A 25,796-nucleotide genomic window follows, 5' to 3' on the forward strand; every position below is an offset into this window, starting at 1 on the left:
ATTAATACAGCACATATTTATTCAAACAACAACAACAAAAAAGAAGCACAGTACTTTCAAAGTATGTTTGACAATAGCTTCAAGACAGAATGTGAGATTTCAAGAAGCAATTCATGTTACTTTTAAGGGAAACCACATTAGAGGCAGTGTCAGATTTTGTTTTTGGATGTGTCTTCTTGATCAGAAATCTGAGATACCTTATTGTTTTGCTGTTTGTTTTTTTGTTTGTTTCAGTGAAATATGAAGAGTTGTATTGCTTCTCATTCAATCCAAAATTAGATAAAGAAGAACGAGAGAAAGGCTGGAAGCTTGTGGACCTCAATGAAGAATATAACCGGATGGGCATTCCAAACAGCTACTGGCAGATTAGTGATGTAAACAGAGACTATGGAGTGAGTTACTTTTTTAATGTCATGGGACCCTTAGAGTGGATCAGCAGTCTGGCTGTGAGTTCCTTAGTGCTCAGATGCAAAACTCTTGTGTACTCAGTGCTGTACACATGTGTAGTATGGTACAGCTCTTCCCCATTTTCCACATTAAAATGCATACAAATAGCAGGAAAAAGGATGCATCTTCATTTAATGTATGTGTAACTTGTCCACAGTAAGTTTTAAATGTTAGTATTTGGCTATTAGTAATATTGTTAGCATTTCATACCTAAGCGTCTAAGTGAGCTTTTTTTCTGATACATAGGGTTAAGTAAGATTACTGCACAGACATTAACAAAAAAAAAAAAACAAACCCCAGCACCTTGGAATAGTGAATTTAACCATGCTTTTTTGTCAGTGGCTACCCTCACAATCCTTTGAAGCCTCTATGTTTAACTGTTAAGTGTTTTCCATAGTCACCTGACAGGCTTTATCTCTCCCCAGTTCAGTCTGTCCTGCCTAATTCAGTACTGTACAATTGAAGTTCACAGAATGTTAATTGTGAGAAATAATAACCAAAATATGTTTTGAAAGAAGTTGGCCCATACACTCAATTTACTCTATTGCTTTTAGTGTCTTTATATTAAGCGAGGCCTGTGAAGCTCTCAAGAAGGTTGAGTGCACTGTGAGGATTTTTTTTTTTTTTAATATAAGCAGAAAAAAAAAAATATATTTAACCTCTCCCATGATAAAGTGTAGGAGAAGTGACATCACAAATAGAAACCAATTCACCACAGCAGCATCTTTAAACATAAGCCTCTCCTTTTGCATCTCCTGCCAGTCCCTGCTTAAATCTGATCATTGGGATCCTGGCAGAAGGGAGGAATTGGCTGGGCTGCTTACCTTTTGTAGAAATGGATTCATTTTCTCAAAACCTTTTTTTTTTTTTTTTTTTTTTTTTAATGTTTCATACTCCATATTCACTGCAAATTTTGGCTCTGTAGTCCTCTCTCATGTTTGAGAACTTCACCCCTTTCCTTTCTCATATCCAAGTTCTGCTCTGGAGAAAGCAACAGTTGTAAATACAACCATGCTGTACATACTAAAGATTCTTTCTGATCTGAATGTATATTCTCAGTAAGACATGAATTAGTACCTGGAAATACAGCCCTTCAACCTTTCTGCTTCAATTTTGCTGTTTGCAAAGTATAATCAACACTTTCCAACTTTAAAAGACTGTTTTGAGAAATGCAGGCGTACAGAGGTTAGGCTTGGTAAGAATATTGTGATAGAAAAATAATCAAAATAAATGGAAATGCTTACCAGTATCATAGGCTTACAGTAAACTCCAGAAGGAGATCCTTCCTCCATGGAAGTCATTAAGTGCAGTCAGCACTTAAATGGGATCTAGGAGAGGTGGAACCAGGCTCCACCCCTTCTGGTAGCACAAGTGAATTGCCTTCACCTGTGCTCCTGTGGCTGACTCATTGCTTGCTCAGGTGGTCAATCAGTTCCTGTACAGCAGGTGATATGTACAGTTGTTGTGCAATGAAATATTATCTGAGATTAAAATTTCTATTTTTTTTTTCAGTAGAGTAGAGCTGGCTAACATTAGTTGTATTTAGTAGACTAAGTAACTGGAGTTTCCTTTCACAGGTCTGTGACTCGTATCCTACAGAAGTGTATGTACCAAAGTCTGCAACTGCACACATCATAGTGGGGAGCTCTAAATTTCGGAGCCGAAGGCGTTTTCCAGCTCTTTCCTACTACTGCAAGGATAATAATGTAAGTGTGAGTTTGTAGTTTCCAATGTGCAAAGTTTAACCTGGCTTTTGTAATTTTTCTAATAAGCTTCTGTGAGAAGTCAGTGTTTGCTTTAAAAAAAAAAATTTAGAAGGTGGTTTGGGTAGTCTTTTCTTTATGGTGATGCCTGTCCTAAGTTTAAGCTTCAGAAGGGTAGGATGAAACGTATTTTTGACTCCTGCTGACAATTTCAGCAGAGTTCTTCTTTAGCAAAGATCTAAGAATTTGATTACAAAATAGGAGGATATGAAGATTTAAATAATTAATACAGTCTACACATAAATAGTATATTGCCTTTTATATTTAATTAAGAACAAAATTTTCAAAATTAATCACTTTGCATAATCACCTAAGTCCAAATACAGATACACAGCATTCAAAACTTGGACGTTTCCAGATATTAGTGAAAGAAGTCTAAGGGATCAACTAGGTTCTGGCATATAGTGGTCCAGCTTGGGTGAGTTCTACAGTTTCAGCCTAGATGGTTTCTTCATTTGTGGCTGAGTTCAGGTTAAGGTTAGGATTCATATTCAGGCCACTAGGGTCTGAAATATTGTATTCATTCCTTGATCTTAAAAGGTAAGGAATGTTGGAGTACCTCCATGTGAGTTTGGATGTTGGCATAAGTTTCCAGGTAATAGAAGAATGGGCAAGAGTAGAGTAAGTTTTGTGATGGTAGACATTGAATAACTCCAGTAACAGCAGGTTGGGAAGCGGAATGGGTGCCGCTCATTCCGTCTTGCATATCTGGAAAGGTCACATAACATTTTGGTTATTCACAGATTCAAATGATGTTGTGACACCACTCTGTGTCTCACAGGATCTTTGTGGTTATGCTGAGATCAAAGTCTGAAAGTATCTTTTTAGCCAGGGCAGTTGAAAGCAACCTGATCTTTTGCCGTACTCTTAAATACACCCTAAGAAATTTTTTAGATGTATGTGCTCTTCATAAACAATTGGCTTGGGTTAAGTTCTTCATGGAGATCATTTGTAATGATTTCTGAGATATCTAATGGATCATTAGGCCAATTTATCTTCGTGGTTCTGCACTATTGGCAGTGCAGCTGTTTCATGAGCTTGGGCTATATGTGAGTTTAACCTGACAGACAAGCTATTCTCTCCTTCTGGTGCCAGCACATATCTTAGTTTGTTGAGCACAGGCAGTGCTGTAACGTAATGAGCTCTAGCCCCAAGTTTCCTGAACCTTAACCTTAGTCTGCAACTCTAATTTTAGTCTTAATCTTAAGGTGTGTATCTACCTCAAGTATGATACCTCATGACTGAGAGAAAAATGTTGTGAAAAATGTTGAGAGGTTGTGAATAGCCATATGTACAAATTTCATCATTCAAAGAAGGTGTTAGCATGTATTAAATCACTGGGATATGCACTGATCAGCAGTAGATAACTAATAATTTGATGGCAGAATCTATTACTGACATCTAAGCAAGCTCCCACAGTTTCATATATTAAAGATCCCATTTACTAAGTACTGATAGTTAAAAGCTTGGCTGAAAGTGAGCATGTTCCTTCTCACAGTAATAAATAATCTGTTGGGCAGCCTGCAAGGGTTATGACCTTCAGCATGCAGATTCTCTTCGTACTCATGTTCAGTGCATAGAAAGTGCCTACATCAGCCCTGTGCCCATATGGCTCCGGCTGCTCACAGACTAGCAGAAACTGGGAAATATGATCTCCTTACTCCAAGTTCAGTTCCTTCTTTCCTGGTTTCATCTGGAGGCCTGATTCTGATGTGTCTGGGGAGAATCTCTCTTGACTTTTTCAATAGCACTGATTAATAAATTTGCTCCAACACTCAGGCTGCCTGACTCACTTCCTGTGCAGTGAAGTCTTTCTCCAGAGGCAGTGCTAAAAATACAGTACATCAGTGATCTGGCTGCACAGTATGTACACATTTTTGTTTCCTGGACTTGTACCTCAAAGTGCTCAGTAAAGAGTGTATTGGTGTAAGCTGGATGTAATTAGTATCATAACTGAAGTGTGAGTGACAGTGCAGAAGGATCCATTTCTTAAGTTGTTATGTCAGTGTTCTTGTGATTGCACTGCTATACTCGTTATTCTCTACAGATTGTCTTTAGGAGATAATCCACATGAGGGAAATAATATATTTGAAATAGCTCTAAAACTTTGATTCAAGACCTAGGCAGTGGGGCTTTATTGCCTTAATATTTTCTTGACTTTCTAAAAAGAATGTAATTCTTTTTACCATTCCCACATAACTATAATTCTATGGTAAACATCTAATGAGCTTCTTCAGTAAATGTTTTGGGTTGCTAATTGTTTTCTGCTTAATAAGTTTACTGACTTCTTGTTTGTTTTTCTGCAGGCCTCGATATGTAGGAGCAGCCAGCCTTTATCTGGCTTTAGTGCAAGATGCCTTGAAGATGAACAGATGCTTCAGGCCATCAGAAAAGCAAACCCAGGAAGTGATTTTATATATGTTGTTGACACTCGGCCTAAAGTAAGTGTACTACCTTTCTTGCCTATAGCAAGACTGAATTTGAGCTGGATGTGCTTGAGAAGATTCATAGCACAAACGGCTGGCACAGTTGCACCTGTGTAACTCCACATGTTAAATCAGGATTTATCAGGCATATTTAACTAGAAATCTTGCTTCTGTTTTTCTCTCAAGAGTTCTATTGTTTATGGTGTGTCTTTCTCTTTTTTTAGTTCTTATCAAAATGTTAAGATACAGAAAAAGAAATAATAACTTGGAGCAGTAACTGTTAGATTATTTGATAAAAGGCTATTTTCACACACACAAGAGTTAACAGTGTTAATAATGAGGCTAGTGAAATATAATTCCTGTTAGAATATTGTGTTTATAATAACAGTTTTGTATTTTAGGAAGATAATCTGAAATATGTTATTGAGTTATCTCAGTCTGTAATTGACTAAAATATTTGGCTAAGACTAAAACTTTGGAGGAATTATGCTATGCAGAAACATGGAAACACAATAATGATCAAGAAGAGTTTGGAAGGTAATACAGCTTGTACACAACTTTGGCAAACAGCTCAGGGTGATGAGGACCAGGAAAGATTCGGTGGCTGGAGGTGGGAGCAGGAGTACACGCTCTTCCCTGCTGAACCTAACAAAGCGTGTGAAGGAGGACGTCTCTATCCAATCCCTAGTAGATGCGAGATGAGCTATAGATGGGGGAAGGAAACAAAGTCAGGGGTATCTCATTTCACTTTGTAATTTGGAAGACAGTTTGACCTGCAGATACTACTTTTTTTTTTTTTTTTTAATTGGGAAGGTGAGAGCGATACCTTCTTACTGGTAGTTCTGCAGAAATTGCAGTTGTTGTGAGCACTAGAGAAGGATTAGTACCACTGTGTTCAGAGCAGGTTTGGATAGGAAATGCAGGCCTGGATGCCTAAATAATGCATGCTTAACAGTTGTAACCATTATCGCACATAGAACAACATAATATTGATTCCAGGGCAAAATCCCAGGCATACATACAGACTGGCAGGAGAAATCCTGAGAGTAGTCCTGCACAGAAGGATCTGGGGGTCCTCATGGATGAAAAACTTAACATGAGCCAGGAGTGTGCTCTTGCAACTTGGGAAGCAAGTGGTAACCTGGGCTCCATCAGAAGAGGGATGGCCAGCAGGGACAGGGAGGTGATTGTCCCTCTCTTCTCTGCCCTCGTGAGGCCCCATCTGGAATATCACGTCCAGGTCTGGGACCCCCAATACAAGAAAGACCAGGGAGCTGTTGGAAAGAGTTCAGAGGAGGGCCACAAAGATTATCAAAGGGCTGGTGCACTCCCCTGAGAAGACAGGCTGAGGGAGCTGGGCTTGTTCAACCTGGAGAAGAGAAGGCTGTGGGGTGACCTCATTGCAGCCTTTCAGTACCTAAAGGAGGGAGCCTACAAACAGAAGGAGAGTCAACTTTTTACAAGGTTAGATAATGGCAGGACAAGGGGAAATGGTTTTAAGTTGAGGGAGGGGAGATTTAGGTTGGATATTGTGGGGAAGTTTTTTACACAGAGAGTGCTATGGTGCTGGAACAGGCTGCCTGGACAGGTGGTGGATGCCCCATCCCTGGAGGTGTTCAAGGCCAGGTTGGATGGGGCCCTGAGCAGCCTGGTCTAGTATTAAATGGAGAGATTGGTGGCCCTGCCTGTGGAAGGGGGTTGGAGCCTGATGATCCTTGAGGTCCCTTCTAACCCAAGACATTCTCTGATTCTCCGGCTTTGGTACTCCTCTCTCATTAAGTAGGTCACTCATTGATGGGATTTATTAAGAAATACTTTGTGACTTGGCTATTAATGATATTCATTTAACTAGACCAAGATGACTAGCACAGAGATTTTACTTTGGATACCATCTTCATTTTCTTCTTCCGTGTGTTTACAGAAGAAGTTAATTTAAACTTACAAGTGAAACAAATTAGTTCTATTAATCTTCTTAGAATTTTATTACCCTCCACGCTAAAGAAGATGCCAGGAAATCTGACAAGTGAATTCTGTTCCCTTTAGAGGTTATATTTTCATATTCTGAGAAATTAAGCAGGGACAGGCACAACTTAGAGAATAACAACTGCTTTACAAGCAACAGATGGAATTTGGATAGGTGATGGAGAAAAATTGTTAGTAAATATTGTAGCAGCTGCAAAGTTTGGCAACTGACAATATTTAAAATGAGTACCTGAAAGCCTTGCAAATTTGACCTTATATTTATTTACTTTTAAAAAGTCTATTTCAGATTTCTTCTAATGAACGATTTGTGTGATACAATTGCTCTGCTAGAGGAGAGACAGTTTATAGCATGTGCACTGCTAAGGATTAGGCCAGTTAAGCACTAGGCGTGTTTCAGTTAGAGCTTCTGGATTTCATGGTGTCTTATTCATGCTTACAGATCTTTCCTCCTGAAGCTATATGCTTTTATCAGGAGAGAGATTTCATGCTGCTTATATTAGAGCACTGGTGGCTGCTTCAAAACAGAAAGACTGGGAGTCAACAGATAACTGTAATCTTTCTAGCAAGTCACACTGAGGATTCTCTCCTTAAATGGCTGTTCACAAGCAGTATTTATTTGTGGTTTTTTTTTTTTTTAATTGTTAGTTGACAGTCAAAAAGATCGGCAAACAAGCAGCTGGTGGACTAGAATTTTATGGTTATTTTTTTCCTTCTATTTTTCCTTTATTGGAAGCTACAAGCTAAAAGAAATTTTACACAAGAGTTAAGTAAATGGAAGATGCTGTTTTTTTTTTTTTTTTTTTTTTTTTTTTAACTAGTTTTGTTGGTGCCTTTCAGTATGGATTTGCAATGTTCACTAAATTTTAAATTAGATATTTTTTTGAACAGAATTTTTTACTCGTGCTTAGAGACTTGATGGCCTTGTAAAGCTGACAATTTCGTTACGCCTGGTACCTTGACATTTATTGTGAAGTTCAGAGGCTCTACATCATTTATTAAAAATCCAGCTTCCATTTCAATTTTTTTTTTTTGTTTTGTTTGTTTTTCTGAAGCATAAGCAAAGTATTTGATAGTGCTGCATTGCAGATGAAGATATTTGTGGTGATTTTGTCTTTTGCGGTGTTCTCAACTGGAGGCAAGACACTGTAATCTTGGGAAAACTTGTCTCTCTAAATTAAACTTGTCTTTCTAAATTAATTTAGGCTTCAGAAAAGGAACCTGTATCAACTTTTGGGTGATCTGGTCTGTTCTGGGAAACACCACTGCGTATGCCATGGAACTGTAGCATGACAGATTAGACACTGCCACCTTCTGGATATATTCTGCTAGTAAACTTAATGCTGACCTCAAATCAAAATAGCCTTTTAAAAACAAATTAAAAACTGTACACTCTTGCAGAAGAGCCTTTTGTAAGCTGTGGGTTTTTTGTTTTTTCTTCTTGTGTTTGAGTTAGCACTCAATGTGTTTGAAATAGAGATCAGAGTCTTAGTGACCCAGCATACTGCAATATACTGTAAACAGATTCCCAGTGCCAGAGTACTTGTGTTGACACTGTGATAAATGCTTCCTATTTACACCTGACTTAAATAACTGATTTATTGCAGTAGGCCATGAGCTTTCTTTTAAAAAGAATATTTTCTATACTTGTTTTCATCCAGTTTCTCTAATTTTTTTCAGCTCAATGCAATGGCAAACCGAGCAGCAGGGAAGGGATATGAAAATGAAGACAACTACTCCAACATCAAGTTTCAATTCATAGGCATTGAGAACATCCATGTCATGAGAAATAGCCTGCAGAAAATGCTTGAAGGTATAACTGTTCTTTATTGAATCCCAAGAAAAAGATTAGACACAAACTAGAACTTCTCTGAAATCAGTAATAAAAGAAAACTTTATCTGCTAGCTCATGGACGTCTGGTATCATTACATTTAGGAGAATTTTCCTAATTGCAAGAACTCCTTATTTCATGAGTAGAATCTAGATAAAACTTACATTAATGACAAGTGTAATTTGACTTTAATACCTTTCTGCTACTTCTTCTTCCTTCGTAGTTTACAGTTTGATGGTACAATGAAAAAATTGCTTATATCTGGCTACAACGGTGGTGGAAAACATAAAAGACTTTTAAAAAGTCTTTAACAAAGACTTAAAAAAAAACAACCTCAAAGCATAATGACTTTTTTTTTTTTTTCCTTTGGTCTTTTTACTTTCAATTTTAACAGAGATTTATTCATTTTTTGTATAGAGCATGTCATATTAGGGCTATTTATGAAATAGTCAATATGTATAACCATTCTGCACCTTCATAATCCCACGGAAATTAATAATAATGTCTTTATAAATAACTAGTGTATAAAGCAGCACATCTGTATTGCCATTTATTATTTGAATTACATTGCTGCTAAGAGGACTTTTTGGAGAAGGATAGGGATAAACAAGCCATCCTTGACCCACAGTTAATTTGTTGATTTTTAACAGGCAAATAATGATCACTCCAGCCCACGTAGTGTCAGTATTTACTTCATGTATATCATCAACAGAAGGTTTCTGAATGTTCAGCTCCTCAGCCAGCATGATCTAGCTATCCTTGGCCCAGTGCTCTACCTATACCCCTTTATTGTTATTATTGCTACCCCTTTATTCTTTATTACTGTATCCCATCATCCATGTGCAATGAATTCTAAATCTAAGAAGGCCGTAGGGAGAGATGTGTTGTGTTTCCACATAAGAGCAATTTTTGAAAACCAGAAGCAAAGGATGATGCATGTGAACAGTCTCTTGTTGCTCCTCATTTCCTGTAGAGATGGGCCATCCCAAGAGGAATTCCCCACTCCCCAGAGAAGTGCTGATGTGATTACTGCTTTTTGACAGATATAGTGTCTCTGCCAAGTTCTACCCTCGCATGGGAATAACAAAGAAGGCAGGCACAGGAATTTACTTTGTCCTGTCCTCTTTGATCACAAATGTTTCTAAGTCAGTCTGAGTGGACTTCTGTGGTCCCTGTTCAGTAACTATGCTGTTCAGATGAAGGAGAAAGGTTTTTGGAACATTGCTCTGTGGATTACAGATGTGAGTGTACCCAGAGCTACAGAAGATTTTAGGTTAAGATGTGTTTAATACATCATGATGTATTCTTGCTTAGTTACTTGAAGTGTAAGGTCTCAGAATGGAAAATAGAAGGTTTTTTAGCAAACTGCAAAGCCTTGTTTGGCTAGAACAGAGGTCGGCTGAACAAACGCATCCCTTTGTTTGCTCAGCTTGAGACCAGCAAGGTTGAAGCAGTAAACAACTGGCCTGGCTGCATGTGATAGAGCTGTGTATTATTTTAGACCAGAAGTTCATGAGCTGGGTTCCTGGCCCACACTTAGAGGTAACAACATAATTCCCAATAAATGAAATGAAACAGTGTTGCTTGGGGCAGAACTTCCTAGCATCTGCTGCAAACATCTTTGTTTTGTTTTGTTTTCTATTGGATTTGTATTTGTTGTGCTGAAGTCTCATATTTAGAGATCCGACTATAAGATCAGAAATTAAAGAAGTGAATACTGCAAGACTTCAGGCTTTTGCTGAATCTTATGATTCAGCAGTTCAGTGCATAAGTAGGGCTTCTCTCATGTAAGGCATCAGACAGTTTTTCTCTTTTTTTTTCATTTGTGATTTTAACTTTAATTCTAACAAACTTATCTCTATTAACTTTAACATAACTTTGTTCCTATATGTTAATCTTAGCAAAAATTTTTAATGAATTAAAATATAAATTATTAAATGTAATATTAAATTGGTTGGATAATGAATCTTTTTTTAGAACATACAAAAAAGTTAGGATTTCGCTTTAATATGGAAGAGAAATCTTTTTCAAGCTGCTGAAATTTCCCTCCAGAAGGCAATTGTTTTACTGTTGTCTCTTCTGCCTCATACTGCTTTGTATAATATAATATTTTATTCTTTAAATAGAGGTGTACATGATGGCACCTGCATTAGTTTTGATCCTGTGCACAACTTCCAGGGCATAATTCTTAGTATTAGAAGGAAATACGGTACAAGAACTTCTCACTGGAAAGACTGAAGTGCTGACTGTTGACTGGTATTTGTGATGACCTCTATCCACAGGGTCTTGATTTTCCTATGCCCAGCCAATGCTGTTTCCCATGGCATGGGTGCAAGAGGTCTTATTTCTCCCAGGTTCTGCTATCAAGTGGGTTTGCTTGGTTGTTCTGATTGAAAAAGGGTTCCAAGTCTTCTTTTTTTTCTTTTTTTTTTTGTTTTTTTTTGTTTTTTCATGCCGGTACCTTTCTTTTTTTCCCTATTGGGATGAAAATTCCATTTTTTCCCTTAGGAATTCATATCTGGACTCAGTATTAAGGTCCAGATCAGTCGCCAAAATCATGTGAAATATATGGTGTGTGCCTTTAGTTTAGGACAGTCTGAACTTTGCTCAGTGAAGTGGTAGGTAAATATTGATTCCAATTTGGCAGTGGGAATGAGCAAAGCACTATTTAGCTTTACCTTGGACTTTTGTAAACAGAGACAGCAGCTTCAGTCAAAATTGAGCTACTAATAGGTCATGCTTCCATCTGCACAGAAGCATTAATCATGAGAAAAGCTGTTTGCTCTCAGTGTTGCTATGTATGCATTTTTATAAATACCTTTCAAAAATGACTTTTAAAATCACCATCTGGAAGAGACCCTGTGTACAAGGATTGCAAGATTTCACATGGACACATTAGGCTATTTTGTGTCTGAATTAAAATGAGTGAGGGCAGTCGGATACACTCAGATGTGATATAAACTCTGAACTTGTCCTATAAAATGAAATTTTGGTCACATTGAAAGGAATAGAATTTTTGCCACAGATGAAAGTTAACTGAGCGTTTTAAAAGATGTTTGGAGGTCTAGTAAGACACCATTAATTCACAGGTAATACACTGACTCGGTTTAAAAAAGGCATTGTTTCACTGTATTCCTTAAAGGTTTCATCAGTTAATGTCTTTTACTTTGTGACAGTATAACTGTACATGGATCAAAATAAATGTGTAATATATATATGTGGTTAATTTAATATCTCATTCCTAAGAACAGATCACACCAAGTATTGCTGGGTGTTTGTTGCTGGAATCAAATATCTGTCGGAGATTTGGGTGGCCTTTTTTATTTCTTGTGAAATAAGAAATAAGTAGCAAACTCTGTAATATTAAAAAATATGCAAATGAATATTGTTGGATAGATATTTAATGTTGTAAAAGCCGAGAGAGATTTATTTTCTTCAAACATGGTGCAGAGCTAGAAAAGTTTTCAGTAAAATGTTTTCCTTGTCGAGTTATGACTTTTCCTCGCCTTTAGGTGGTGTTTCCTGGCTGCATGTCAAATTTTAATAAGGTTTCATTGAGAGACAAGGAGCCATTGAGTGAACTGCTTTACCTGTAGCACCACTGTAGGTGGTGATGCCAAAGGCTGAATTTAGTGGCGCTGTTCTTAGAGCATTTTCTTAATTCAACTTCACCTGCAAATGTGGATGGGATAGGAGACTGGGGCATGATTCAGTGGTTGTCTGCCTGTCCAATGGCAGGAATGTGCGTATTATCTGATTCTATGCCCCCAGTATTAAGTAGAAGTCCCTTTCTTTAAAGAGTTTGAGAACTACACTCACAATACAACTTGGAAAACATGTGCTGCTCAGAAGGATGTATTTGGTAAACTGACTGCAATAGGCTTCCCAACAACAATTTTTAAATTGAAGTGTATGTACGTGGGGAAATTGTAGACAGCCCTCTTTCTCAAATGTATGAGAAAGTAATGGAATCATAGAATCTCAAGGTTGGAAACGACCTGCAAGATCATCTTGTCCAGCCGTCCTCCCTTTAACATTGCTACCAGGAGCCTCTAAACCAGATTTCGTAGCTGTATAGTAATAATAGTAAATACTTTACTTCTACTTTAATAGTAAAGTTTTGAAAGCATAAGGGACTATGTTGACTGTGCTTTTAAGATGAAGTTTATTTTACAGTTTGTGAAATGAAATCGCCTTCAATGAGTGACTTCCTGTGGGGCCTTGAAAATTCTGGCTGGCTGAAGCATATCAAAGCCATTATGGATGCTGGCATCTTTATTGCAAAGGTAAAGTGTGAACACGAAAACAGAACTTGGGCTGACCAGATGTAGAAAGTGAGGACCAAATTCTTTGTCTGTGGGTAACTTCTGTTGTCTTCAGTGAAGTTGTACCTGAAACTAATATTTCCTGTGATGCTTCACATATAAGGAGAAACAATCTTTAGGTGCTGTTACACGGACACTTTGATAATGGGGTAAAAACAAGTTTGTGTTACTTTGCACTGGACATCTCAAATCTACTGCAGCCTCTACTATCCTGTATCTTATTATTGCCATAATGTCCTTATTCAAGACAGACAGGGAACTACTGGAGAGTCTAGCAGAAGACCACAGAGATGAACAGGGGCCTGGGGCATCTCCTTTGTGAGGAAAGGCTGAGAGACCTGGGACTTTTCCTGTTGGAGAAGAGGAGATTAAATGGAGATCTTATCAACGCTTATAAATATCTAATGAATGGGCATCAAGTGGATGGAGCCAGGCAACAGGACAAGGGGCAGTGGCATAAAATGGAGCACAGGGAGTTCCATCTGAATATGAAAAAAAATCTTTACTTCATGAGTGACAGCGACCTGGAAGAAGTTCCCAGAGAAGTTGTGGAATCTCCTTCTATGGAGATGCTCAAAACCCACCTGGAAATTTTCTTGTTCAACCTACTGTAGGGAACTTGGTTTAGCAGGGAGCTGGTCTAGATGATCTCCAGAGGTCCCTTCCAGACACAGTGACAACCACTGCTAAAATCACAGTTACTTTCACTATTCCTCTTGCCTTCTCCACTGCTTCCTTGTTGAAGGTTTCTTCTCTATGACTACTTCTTCACATTAAATTTGTCTTAAAGGAATATTAACATTATCCTAACATTAACATGTAAATTCACTTCCTAACCCAGTACCTGTCAATTACAACGGACAAACTCTCTAGTGACTTCTACTCTTAAATGCTTGATAACTGCTTCAGAGAAAAAGTGCTTTAGTAAGAAATTATTTCTTCTAATCCTCAAGTAATACAGATATTTGTCATCTACTGAAAGTAATTTTGATTTTATTATTTCCATCCTTGAGCAGCATCTTTTACTGGTTCTGTTCTTATTTTTTAAGAACATAAATAAGAACTGAACAGTTCTTTTTAGTGAAGGCCATTTTATTTACAAGACCTTCCATTTAGGAATATATGGACAAACTTAATGGATCTCTCACCTCAGCATCTGCTCATTTCTCTTGCCTTGCTTCTTCCTGTTCAGCAGTTGTAATTTTTTACCTGAACACCAGCTGCAGGATAAACACACATTTTTTCTCCCAGCGCTACTAGCTTACAGACATCAAGTCATTTAATTAGCTTTTGCCAGCTTATTCCTCAGCATTAATGTATGCCAGTGACTCAGCATTAATGTATGAAAAAATGCATTCTTTCTCCATATGGTTGCTACTCTTATGCTTCCTTGGGCATGCATTTTGACTTATTCTTATTTGCACAGTTCCCTGTTCTCAGTTTTTGGTCTTCTGCCCACATGGGTTCTATTTTAGTAGAACATACTTGTCTCTTTAGATAAACATAGATAATTTATTATTACTCTTTGTTCCCTTTTAAGCCCACATTTAATCTAAAAGTTTGTTTTCCTAAGCAGTGTCTTTCCTAAACTATTTTATTTCTCTGCTTTCTAAGTATAGTTCTCCTTAAAAATGACAAATACCAAACTCCTTAGAATTTAAAATAACTCTCAACTTCCAAAAATAATGCAGCACGAGACTCTGGAGAATTTAGTATAATCCTTTCTTTATGTGTTTCTCCTGGATTATGTATAAAATAGTTTTCTCTCTCCAGAGTTTTACTTTAAAGTGATTGTTACAATCTTGTTTATTAGATGTGAATGTTCAGCACTGCTACAGGCTTTGCCCCAAACCATGACAAGCATGTGTTTAATGCAGTATGGTGTGGTAATATCCACGGTAACATCTGGCATCAGAGGCTGACATTGCCATTATTGACATATTCATCAAGGAGAGAAATTAGGTATCACGTGGAAATATGGCTGTTCTGCAGCTGCTGTGAGTGAAAGCATTAGCAGTAGCTGAATTAGCTTTAAGTAACTGTCCACTCTGAGCAACTGATGTATTTTAATCGTCCTGTGATCTGTGTGGTCAGATTATTCATGTACACAGCTGGCCTTCTGCACTGAGAACTGGTGAAGCCATCATCGAGATGGCTGTGCTGGTATATTTTTGAAAATGTGCCTATTCTCATCTGAAATACAGGGAAAAGTTCCTATCACGTGTTATAAATGAGATTTTTATAATCTTCTCCTCGAAGTTCCCAGATCCAATATTTAGATCTCATTTGCATTCACAGAACTGTGAGCTGGTACTGCGATCCAGATCTTCTCCATCCTGGGTACGGTCAAAGGGTTATTTCTTCCTCTTCTTTTTACATAGCCTAAAGGCATATTTAGTTATTCATGCAGGTAAAACAACTTCACTATAAGTACTGAAAGTAACCCATAGCCAGAATAGACAACAACTTGGCAATTAGAAAGACTGCTTGACACATGGGATGAGATTCACTGCTCCTTTAGTGTAATCACTGTTGATATGGATCCCATTTCCTCCTGTACTGGTACATCAACAAGTGATGCTGCAGCCACCACGCTGCGTAGGATAGGATAATATAAAGACCTTGCAAATGAGAAAAACTTCAGAAAGTCTGTGGCAGAATAAAAAATGGAATGAGTTTTCCCAGTTCCCAAATGAATGCCCTCCCTACTGTGCTGTCTCACTTTTCCTCTCTTACCATTGCTTCTCCTCTGTCTGTGAAATCTCCAACTTTTTCTGTGTTCTCAGGCTGTGGCTGAGGAAGGTGTAAGTGTGCTTGTTCACTGCTCTGATGGCTGGGATAGAACAGCCCAGGTTTGCTCTGTAGCAAGCCTTTTCTTGGATCCGCATTACAGAACTATGAAGGGATTCATGGTAAGCAGGTTCTTTTTCAGAGAGTAAATAAAAATTTTATGGTATCATTTTAGAGAACGTTAAGATGAATGGCTTTGTTTCTAATGGAAAATAAATTTCCTTTAGTATGCCTTTTCAGCTAGGTACACACCTATTTATTTTTTTTTTCCCTAATCTTGACCAAAAAACTTTCTTGAAGCCCTAAGGATTTTTTTATTTTTTTATTTTTTTTATTTTTTTTTTTTTTGTGTGTGTGCAAGCAAGAGTTTGTATTTATTTTCAGGCATCATGAAGTTGTGAGCGTCAAAATTGTGTGCTCCCTGGACACTAGATTGCAATGAATGAGCTTGTTGAAAAATCCGTTCCTTTTTCAAAGCAAACCAGCCCTAGTTGTTAAGGTAATGGGCACTTATTAGAAAGAGGTTTGAAACATTGGTAGGTTCTATTTTTAGAAAATGATGAATTACACTAATTTAAGTTGTGCTGAAATACTAGCATCCTACCTGCATCGGTCAAGAATGCTACTTTCTCTTGAGCTGTTAGTGGTGCACACTGCTTGTTATTTTTCTGCTTTCTGTAAAAATCACTTGAGATTCCAATACTGCTTGCTTACATCATATCTGGCTCGTCACTTTTCTGCTTATTCTGAAAATTACCTGGGATTCTAATACTACTTGTTTATACCATTCTCCTGCCTGCTTCAACATGTGTCAGCTCTGCTCCACTACATTGAAGGCAATATTCTCATTTTAGGTTTTAATTGAAAAAGACTGGGTTTCCTTTGGTCACAAATTTAATCACAGGTAAGGCCATGCAAAGGTTTTTCTCTCTATATATATATGTATTATGTTGTCATTTTCCACTGCCATTCTATTACTTGTTGTCATTCAAAGCATATCAACAAAACACCCTGAGTGTATCACATTTTCTCCCACTATATAATTTAGCTACCTGGAAAAATTGAAGTGAAATATTTTCTTCATATATTTCTTATATATGCACTCAAAGATTGCTGTTGGGAATACTGAGTGCTGGCCTTGCAGTTGCTGTGTGCAATGAGAGATGCACGCGAGAGAAAAGTATGTGGCTTGTAAAATGCCTTTGGAACCCAGCAGATGTTTCAGCAATGCCAAGACTTCACATTTCAGGAAAGCATCCATCTTCTAGGATAGTATTAATAGATAACTCATAGACATGCCTACAACTAAGATATACTTTTCCTATTATGCTTTTTTTTCTGATGAGAAAATTTGCTCAGAAATGTCCGAATATATGACTTTTTCATTTCATTTATCTGACAAGTTATCTTGGGCATCTGGAACATAATACTGATTGATACGAGTATAAATTTATCTTGTAGTTAAAACAAATTTTCAGGAAATCTTTGCAGTGCTACAACACTTGTGAAATTCCAGCAGGAGAAGTAGAAATTTCAATTTTAGATGTTGATGGATTTTCACTGCATTGGCATATATGTGTCATGTTTTTGTATACGCACACAGACACACACTATACATGTACTAGACAAACAGAATAATTAAAAATACTCCTTCCTATTAGAAGGACTTCTGAAGTACTGTTCTACTTCTGTGTTTTATATTTCAGGCTTCTATTCTTCAAGGTCCTCTACAGCAAGTTGTTCCAGCAGTTTTACAGATAGAAAGTTTCCCATTCTCTTGGTAGATACAGTAGCATGTAAATAATTTCCCGCTTTCTAAAAATGTAACTAAGAGAGGGCAGCCTTAAACTATTTCCTGCCAAAGTTATGCATTTCATCTCCTGCTCTGTTTTCTGGGTCTGGCAGTGGTCTACCATTCAGAGGCTGTCCAGGATAGCTCGCTGAAGTTGTTGCAGTTATTCTTAGGATGACTTCTGTTACTGTGGCACAACTGTCTAGTAATAAGGTTGAAGCATAGCTATGCAGCAGCCAGCTGTAACTGGCTGTGAGGCAACAAGATACCTGTAAGCTCTTTTGTTCCTATTTGATAAGTTCTGCTTTCCTTCTACTTCATGAGTCTTGAATCATTTTTGTAAGTAACAATATACTTGTGTTTGAGATTTCAGAAATTAATAGCTACGATATACATGTATGCTGAAAATGAGAGTTTTGTTTTCACTAGCATTAATTCAGTTTTCCCAGAATATTTCAGGTTATAATTGAACATTTTTTGTCTTGCTTTAGGTATGGCAATTTAGATGGAGATCCAAAGGAGATATCCCCTGTTATTGACCAGTTCATTGAGTGTGTCTGGCAGCTAATGGAACAGTTTCCTTGTGCCTTTGAGTTCAATGAGAGATTCCTGATCCACATACAACACCACATCTATTCCTGCCAGTTTGGTAATTTCCTGTGTAACAGCCAGAAGGAGAGACGAGAGCTGAAGTAAGAAGGCCTTTTCTTTAGTCCTTTATTCTGTCGAGGTCTGTGGGTATTACTGCGTTGAAGCTGTGCAAGGTTTCATACAGTTCAAGGTGCAGTGTATTATTCTTGGTTGTCATCTTCTAGTGACACAGATTAATACCAAAAGAGTTGATCCTCTGCAGTGGGACTCTGCTGTGACTATAATCCGTAGTGTGCATAACAGGGATTAGTGAGAGAACTGATGAGAGAGCATTAGGTCTTTAGCCACTGCATTAACAAAATACAAGGTAATTGCCCATGCAGCTTTGAAGAAATCTGAAGATGATTCTAACCCTCGTTAAGTTCTCAGTTTAAGAGTCACTGTTCCTCTGTTTCCTAACATGTATATGAGAACTACATGCTTCCTGGCCAATACTCAACTCCACCATCATATGGCATAAATTGTGTCCATAACCCAGCCTTTGTGATCCACATAAAAAGCATTGAACCTTAAAAAGAAGCAGAAAGTCTCTTTGCCTGACAGAATCATGATACTCCCTTGTAAAGCATCATTTTCTAAAGATTATTTTTGTAAAGATTATTTTGTGTAGTAACTGTCAGTGCTGGTGACATGATTACAAGCCCTAACATGACTGAATTTAACTCAGGGTAGAGAAAACAAATGACTACTCAGCCTCTGCAGCCAGTTAGCATTCATACAGATATCAGGCTTACCAAGTGTGTATGACCAGCACGAGTTACAAATGACTCCCTCCCAGTTTCACCAAGGCCTCCCTGTACTTACAACTTACATCTAATTCTGCTAAGGAAGTATAAAGCTGACTACAAAAAGAGCACTGGAATGCCTTAACAGAGCTTTATCAATACCTGAAGCATGCTAGACATGTTTATATACTTGACTATATTTTTTCAGAATCCAAGAACGAACATATTCACTGTGGGCTCACTTGTGGAAAAATCGTGCAGATTACCTGAATCCTTTGTACAGACCAGACCACAGTCAAACCTGGGGGACCCTGCACCCACAGATGGCTCCCTGCAACTTCTTGTACAAGTAGGTAATATTTCCTGCCTTTGAGAATTGTCAATGAACAGACTCCTTGCATATTTGCTGCATTCCACCCAGGAGGTTTCTTCAGCACTTTTTTAATTTTAAGAGAGGAATATCCCAATAAGTTATCTCCAATAATTACTCCACATATCACACCCTGTGACCACAGTCACTAATGCATCTCAGTGGTTAGAAGGAACTGGGGAGATCACATGAAGTCTGGTTATGAGAATTAGAGCTCAAGGGGCTCTCAGGCTGCTCGCTATTTATGGGGTAAGATGATTGGCTCATAGTCGTAGCATTTAGTGGGACAGCGTTATCAGTCCTAAGCTAGGCTTATGCATAACAACCAAGCCAAAGGAGGATGCTAGGAAGGGGGGGAGAACACCCTCACAGATGTGTTAGTACAGAAAATAATGCCTTTGTATTTATGATTCTATTCGAAAATGTATGGAGTCTGAATTCAGATTCAGATGCAATGTGTCTCTTCCTTGCATGCTCATAGTCAGCCAACACCTCTGCAGCATTCCACAGCAGAGTATTAGTCTGAAAAGAAGCTTAAGATTAGAGCTATATTGATAGTTGTGTGTCCTAATTTTGAGGTTACTCACATCTTCCACTGAGAAGCAGCTATTTCAGTTCTGTTGTCATCAATGTTTTCTAAATTTGAATTTATTTAAACTTCTTCCATTTGCAGTCATTTTTGCAATCATAATTTGATACAGTTTAATTGCCAAACCAAGCATTCGGACAAAAACAAAAGGCAGACTTTCTCCATGTTGACATTATACTTAAATATCAAGTAAAACCTGTTGTGTGTACTACTAAGATTTTTTCAAAATTTAACAATGCCTGTTAATTTTTGCAATGCTGGTATTGGCATCCTGACTCAAGTAATTAATAGTTCGATTAATCTTAACATAAGGAGAACTTGATTAGAAATACACGAAAATGTGACTTAAGCAAAATCAATTAGCTTGTTTTCTAATAAAAAGTAAAATCATTTGCTAAAATAAATACCCTGGGTGACAGGAACTGTATTTTTTCATGTCTGCTCTCCCAGGTCATAGCCATTTTAAAAGAGTTTAAAAATAGCTATTAATTGTATTCTTTGGTAAAGTGAGATTTATAAAATACTGATACTCCACTGGATGAGTAATCCAGTTGATTTTAATTGAATTACTTGGTTGCGTGAGGATTTCCAAACATGAGCTATCAGATGATAAACTTAGGAGAGAATCTGACTTAAATAATGTACTCAATAGCTTCTTGACTGCTGCATCCAAGGGCAGCTCTCTCAGTTACTTAACCTGTCTGGTGAACTACTTATATTTCCAAAGTCAGGTTCTGGCCACGTGCTTTGAGGAAAACAGAAGAGCGCTATAGCAAGCTACAGACTTGAGTTTGAGTTCTTTTCTCCCAGGGATGAAAAAGAGCTCAATGCTTAGAAGTGCACACAATGTAAATAGAAGAAAGTACTGTAGCAAAAGTTTGCGTTACTCTTGGCGGATACTTGTTCCTCTGATAGGCTGTGCCATTGCTTATCCACAATGAGATGAATTGCTGAAAGCCTGAATCAGTGAGCCATGCAAAGCTCACTATGACCTAAGTCATTCAGCTTTCTCTCTGTTTCGTATAAGAAGTGGTTCAATCTCTGTCCACTGATTTGCATCTTCAGCATAGACCTAATGTAAATGAACCGTAAACCTTACCAAATAAATATTTAATGAATGTATGCAACGTGTACACACTCCAATGACAGCTGGGAAAAAAGGAGAAAAAAAAAAAGTATGTATTTAAGTATTCTGTATTTCTGAAGCCATCTCACAAAATTACTGATCACCCCATCAATTTCAGATTCTGGAGTGGTATGTACAACCGCTTTGAAAAGGGGCTGCATCCTCGACAGTCAGTCATTGATTATCTGATGGCAGTGAAGGAGGAGACTCAACAGCTGGAAGAAGAACTGGCAGTCTTGGGAGAGGTAATAAGCACTTATTAAAACCTGGGACATTCAGACCTAATGGCAAACAAAACCCGATTCCACATGTGGAAGAGTCTCCTACATGCCTTGTCCATTTCTGCCATGAGGATGTCCATCCACTGTCCACATCCTCACATAAATTGCTAGGAATGCTTTGCTTTTGGCGTCCATAAGACACAAAGGTGGACTTCTTTCTTTAAGGAATAAAAAAAATCATGTGTTGGTGCACAAATACTATTCCTGAAGCTAATTTTGTATCATTTAGTAACTCAGTTCCGCATACTTCACAAATAGGTTTATAGGGTGCCACTTGGGTTGGGCAGTTTTTCTTTCTTTGTTTTTCAAAAGGTAAAGACACTTAAAAGGAAAACTGAGTCCTAAATGTGTGCATGTAATATATACTCTCTCCTTTATTTCAGAGATTGGCAAATCTTCAAAAACTGCAATTAAGTGGAAATAAAGTCAAGAGTAAGCAGCAAGACCGAAGCAAAGAGTTAGTGCTTTCTGCTTCCAACAACAGCTTAGCTAACACTCCCCAAGAGTACAGCAATGATCTGAAATCATTCCCATCCCGGAGCCCTTCACAAGGGGATGAAGAAGATTCAGCCTTGATTTTGACACAGGACAACCTGAAAAGCTCTGATCCTGACCTCTCAGCTAACAGTGACCAAGAGTCTGGTGTGGAGGACTTAAGCTGTAGGTCCCCAAGTGCAGGTGGCTGTTTGCCTAGCGAAGACAGTGGCAAGGATTCAGATGAAGCTGTATGCCTGGCAGTCTGAAATGCCTTCACAGCAGCAAGGATCAAGATGCAGCTGAGTCCTTCATGGTCTGGAGCGACAACTTTTAATCAGATGAAGAATGGGAATTGTCTGTGGCCTGAAGAAGTAATCCAAAGAAAGGGAACTGTGCAATTATGTAAGTAAAGATTTAGCAGAACAAGCCATTATTAAAGACATAATGCTAATCTCTGATGTTATGAATATTTATTTAAGCCGATGTGGTGTTTCCTTTCACTTTATCAATGCTGCACATAATTATTCCTCACCCTGTACATTTCCATAATTATTTATTGTACAAATTAATAGTTATTCTCCAGAAACACAAAATTCTGAAGTACTTTATGTACGGACAAAGCTGAAGGTTCATTAGCACCAGGCTTACTGGTGTATTAGTCAAAACTGATTTTTGTAGATTTTTTTTTGCCCTTGGACATAACCTTATATTCCTTTCTTTTCCCATGAGCAGTGTTGTTGGTTTTGTTTTGTTTTGTTTTTTTGAACTCCAGCAACTACTTTCCATTTTCTCCTACTACGGTCCTTTAAGGCAATGTAAACCCAGCAAATGAACATGCTTGCTGAAGGGAACAAATGCAGTATTGAGCCCAAAGATTCTTTACAAGCTGCAGCTGCTGAATGTGACTGCATCCCAATTGTACTTGATTCTCAACCAGTGCTGAAAGTTCAGAAGTTTCTGTGAGCAAAACTTCAATCAATATAACAATACTTATTACAGTCTTTATGGCAAAGAATACCTTTAAAATGAACGATGTTAGGCCGTAAGATTCTAAACATAATAAAAATCCTGTCTATTTTGACTCCTAATCAATGTTATTTCAGTGGGAGTAAGACACACACACTGCACAGGTGATAAGGAGTCCAAACTCATTCATAAAAGTCATTTATGAAAGCACTGCTTAAATTCAGAATTAAAAGTTACTGCCATACAATAATTCCTATGAAGAATATTTCTTCCAAGTTTTGTTTAAAAAACAAAACCAAGGTGTTTTTATCTGCACAAAAATTTTCTCTTTTTAGCACTTGCCAACCTCAGAAGAGCATAGTAATGCTAATTTAAGAAAATGACTAATTCAAAGAATTTTTTTTTCCTTTTCTAATACTAAAGATGGAGTGGAACAACAGAATAGAAAATATAATCTCAAGTTTGTTTTAATAATTTTCAACAGTAGGTACAATAGTTTTCATAATCACAGATATGGAAGTAAACCACTTAGGATGTTTTGAAACACACTGAAAGGCCTCAACATCAAACTGCAGTGCTTGCAAGTCTTTTTTTTTTTTTTTTTCCCCACTCCTTAATAGGAAGGAATTAACAATAAAATTATTGCATCTGCTCTTACTGGCTTGGAGGCACTCATGTGGTATTGAGCTCCAGTAAAGCAAAGCATGGTAGTAATGTAAGTTTACTTTAATTGCACTTTGTACTTCTCCTTGAAGTACAGATTTACAGGCTGAATTATATAAATATACCTCAATTTAGAAGCTTTAGATTTTATTAGTCCAGTTGCTTTTGTGAGATGTCTTTTCATTTTGTTCTAAGAACTTCTTATTAAAAATGAGTAGCTAAACTTCAGTATTATTAATATCCTAAGGAAGTTACTGTCTTTGAACAAATAATTCAATTCTTAACAGCGGGATTTATCTTACTGCTGTGCTGGGAAGGCCAAGCCTCAGTTTGATAAACCACTGTCACTCAATTAAAAATAGGGCTATGATAAATTACATGCTGCTGAAAATCTACAGCCTTCTGGTTTTTAATCTCCATGGCTTTTTATTAAACGAATGTCCTGATTTTAATTGTACTTTTAAAAATGTTTCATATTTTGAACGTAGCCTGTCAAATTTAACGGTATTAGAAGAAGTTTTGAATGGGTTTTCTCAAAGTAAAGAAACATGCTGTGAAGTCAGCATTGAAAACAAAATATGGACAACTATTCTTCCTAAAAATGAGTTTGAGAGTGGGTAATATTATTTCGCATCTTTAAAATGTAGAATTGTATATCATGGTATTGTACTGTATTAGACATGCTTAGAAACAAATGCAGAACAGGAACATATGCAAACTCAAAGTACTATCTTCATGTTGCTTATGCAATTCCTTATAACTAGCTTTACACCTGAAATATTGACATACTAACATTTTAAATGAAGTTTCTGCTTAGCAGTCTGCTGTGATGTGTCTTTGAATCCTTGGAATTTTGCACTACTACTATTGTTTTCATTGCAATGCTATGTATTTGTGACATTATTAGTGCTGAGAAACAATTCCAAATAAATATGTAGGTCATGGACAGATGGTTACATTACTTCATAATCCTGGATGAAATTAAGGTGGCTTTTTATTTCACACTTGAATCAAGTTGTTTAAGCTGCTATTAATTGACTTGAGTTTATTACATGGGAATCTGTTACATCCCTTTAATTTTTCTAGGGAATGCAGAATACAAAGATGTGAAAACCACGCTATGAACAACTGTATTTTTTTGGAGCCTTGCAGGGATCCTCCCTCCGTTGCAAATTCTTCCAAATTTGGCATAAACCCTCTGTAATTTGCAATATGACACACATGAGCATAACAAACAGCTGAGAACAAGGAATTAGAAAAGCATTATAGGTTTTTGCAGAGTAATTTTAACCTCATTTCATGGTGTTCTTTAGTAGGAAAATATGTATCTAAAGGACACTGAAGTTAACGGGATCAAACAGTGAATCAAATAGCTGATGTCTGGCTGAAGAATGGAACGAAAAAGCATTAAAAAGCATTGACCAGCTGCTTTATACACAACATCAACAAAGGCAGTAAACTGGTAATTGATTCTGAGAAGTTGAGAAATAAGATGGAAAAAGTTGGAGGGGACAGCTGTATGGGAACTGCTGAATCATGGCCTGAACCTCTGATTGATCACCTGAGGCGAGCAATGAGCCACAGGAGCACAGGTGAAGGCAATTTACCTGTGCTGCCGAAAGGGGTGGAGCCTGGCTGCACCTCTCCTAGATCCTTTTAAGACTTGGCTACGAGTGGGGAAGGATCTCTTCTGGAGATCCACTCCACCAGAGTTTTCCACGCAAGCCCAGGATACAGGTGAGTGTACCTATCATTTCTGTTTCCTGCTTTGGCGTAATAACAGCTACGTAGCCAAGCTCTCTGCTATACCATAACATCTGTATATTCATTAATTGTACAGACAGCCTAGAGGGAAGGATCTTACCAAAAGCAAGGAACAGGGAGGAAAGCCCTTCATAAAATTAAGTGAGGGGGGGAGCTACACTCTTAGAAGTTACAGTGAGTTTACATAGCATAGAAGATGTTTGGCAATACAAATAATACAATAACAGCAATAACAAAGAGGTGGCCTTTGCCTCGAGGATAAAGATTTCAACAGAAGTACAGCAAACCTGTATTGAGAAAGGCCAGAAACATTACCAGAGAACTGGGAGATAGAAAAGAATATTAAAATAAGCATTTAACTTACATTATTTAGACTGGTAACAGTAAGGCACCAGAAGCCAGCAAATACTGTTTTAAAATTCAGTAGCTTTCTAATATGAAGCATTCTGTAAAAGAATCTAACTAGACTTTACTGGTTCACTAGAACCAGTGACTGAACTGAAGCAAGGACGTGTTTTTAAGTCCGTGGCTTGCGGAAGTATTTTGAACAATGCACTGTACTCAATGACTGAAAATTTCAGTTCTTTTCTTACTTTGCTACAGTACTCACTTATTACTGGTAGACAGGCTTTCTTTGTAGCTTATTACTATATTTGATCTCTAGGACTATCTGATCAAGCCAAAACATGTAAAAAAAGCTTTAACTAGAGCTGCAATACGGGTTTTCAAAACCCATTTTAATGAAGATGACTCCAGGAATTACTGCAGTTCAAAGAGTTAAACAAAAAAAGCTCAAAACACTGCATACAAAGAATGGAAGTTTATCTTT

The 25,796-nt window shown here is 37.5% G+C and overlaps 1 protein-coding gene across 4 annotated transcripts in view; it reads left to right on the forward strand.

The window, feature by feature from the left end:
* MTMR7 (myotubularin related protein 7) overlaps positions 1-22,025 on the forward strand; it is a 60,357-nt gene extending 38,332 nt beyond the window's left edge. For 3 of the 4 annotated variants that reach the window (XM_042871863.1, XM_042871860.1, XM_042871861.1), the window contains exons 4-14: positions 235-392; positions 2,025-2,153; positions 4,517-4,651; positions 8,297-8,429; positions 12,625-12,734; positions 15,560-15,685; positions 16,418-16,467; positions 17,847-18,047; positions 18,940-19,080; positions 20,935-21,061; positions 21,481-22,025. In XM_042871863.1, the coding sequence (XP_042727797.1) occupies positions 339-392; positions 2,025-2,153; positions 4,517-4,651; positions 8,297-8,429; positions 12,625-12,734; positions 15,560-15,685; positions 16,418-16,467; positions 17,847-18,047; positions 18,940-19,080; positions 20,935-21,061; positions 21,481-21,840 (1,566 nt within the window). In that variant the 5' untranslated portion in view covers positions 235-338 and the 3' untranslated portion in view covers positions 21,841-22,025. The remainder of the gene's footprint in view (positions 1-234; positions 393-2,024; positions 2,154-4,516; positions 4,652-8,296; positions 8,430-12,624; positions 12,735-15,559; positions 15,686-16,417; positions 16,468-17,846; positions 18,048-18,939; positions 19,081-20,934; positions 21,062-21,480) is intronic. The other variant, XM_042871862.1, reaches the window with a different exon arrangement.
* The last annotated feature ends 3,771 nt before the right edge of the window (positions 22,026-25,796 follow it).

Source organism: Lagopus leucura, unplaced genomic scaffold (assembly GCF_019238085.1).
Source record: "Lagopus leucura isolate 7727_CA_CO unplaced genomic scaffold, USGS_WTPT01 Super-Scaffold_100004, whole genome shotgun sequence".
In the NCBI taxonomy this organism is placed as follows: Eukaryota; Metazoa; Chordata; class Aves; order Galliformes; family Phasianidae; genus Lagopus; species Lagopus leucura.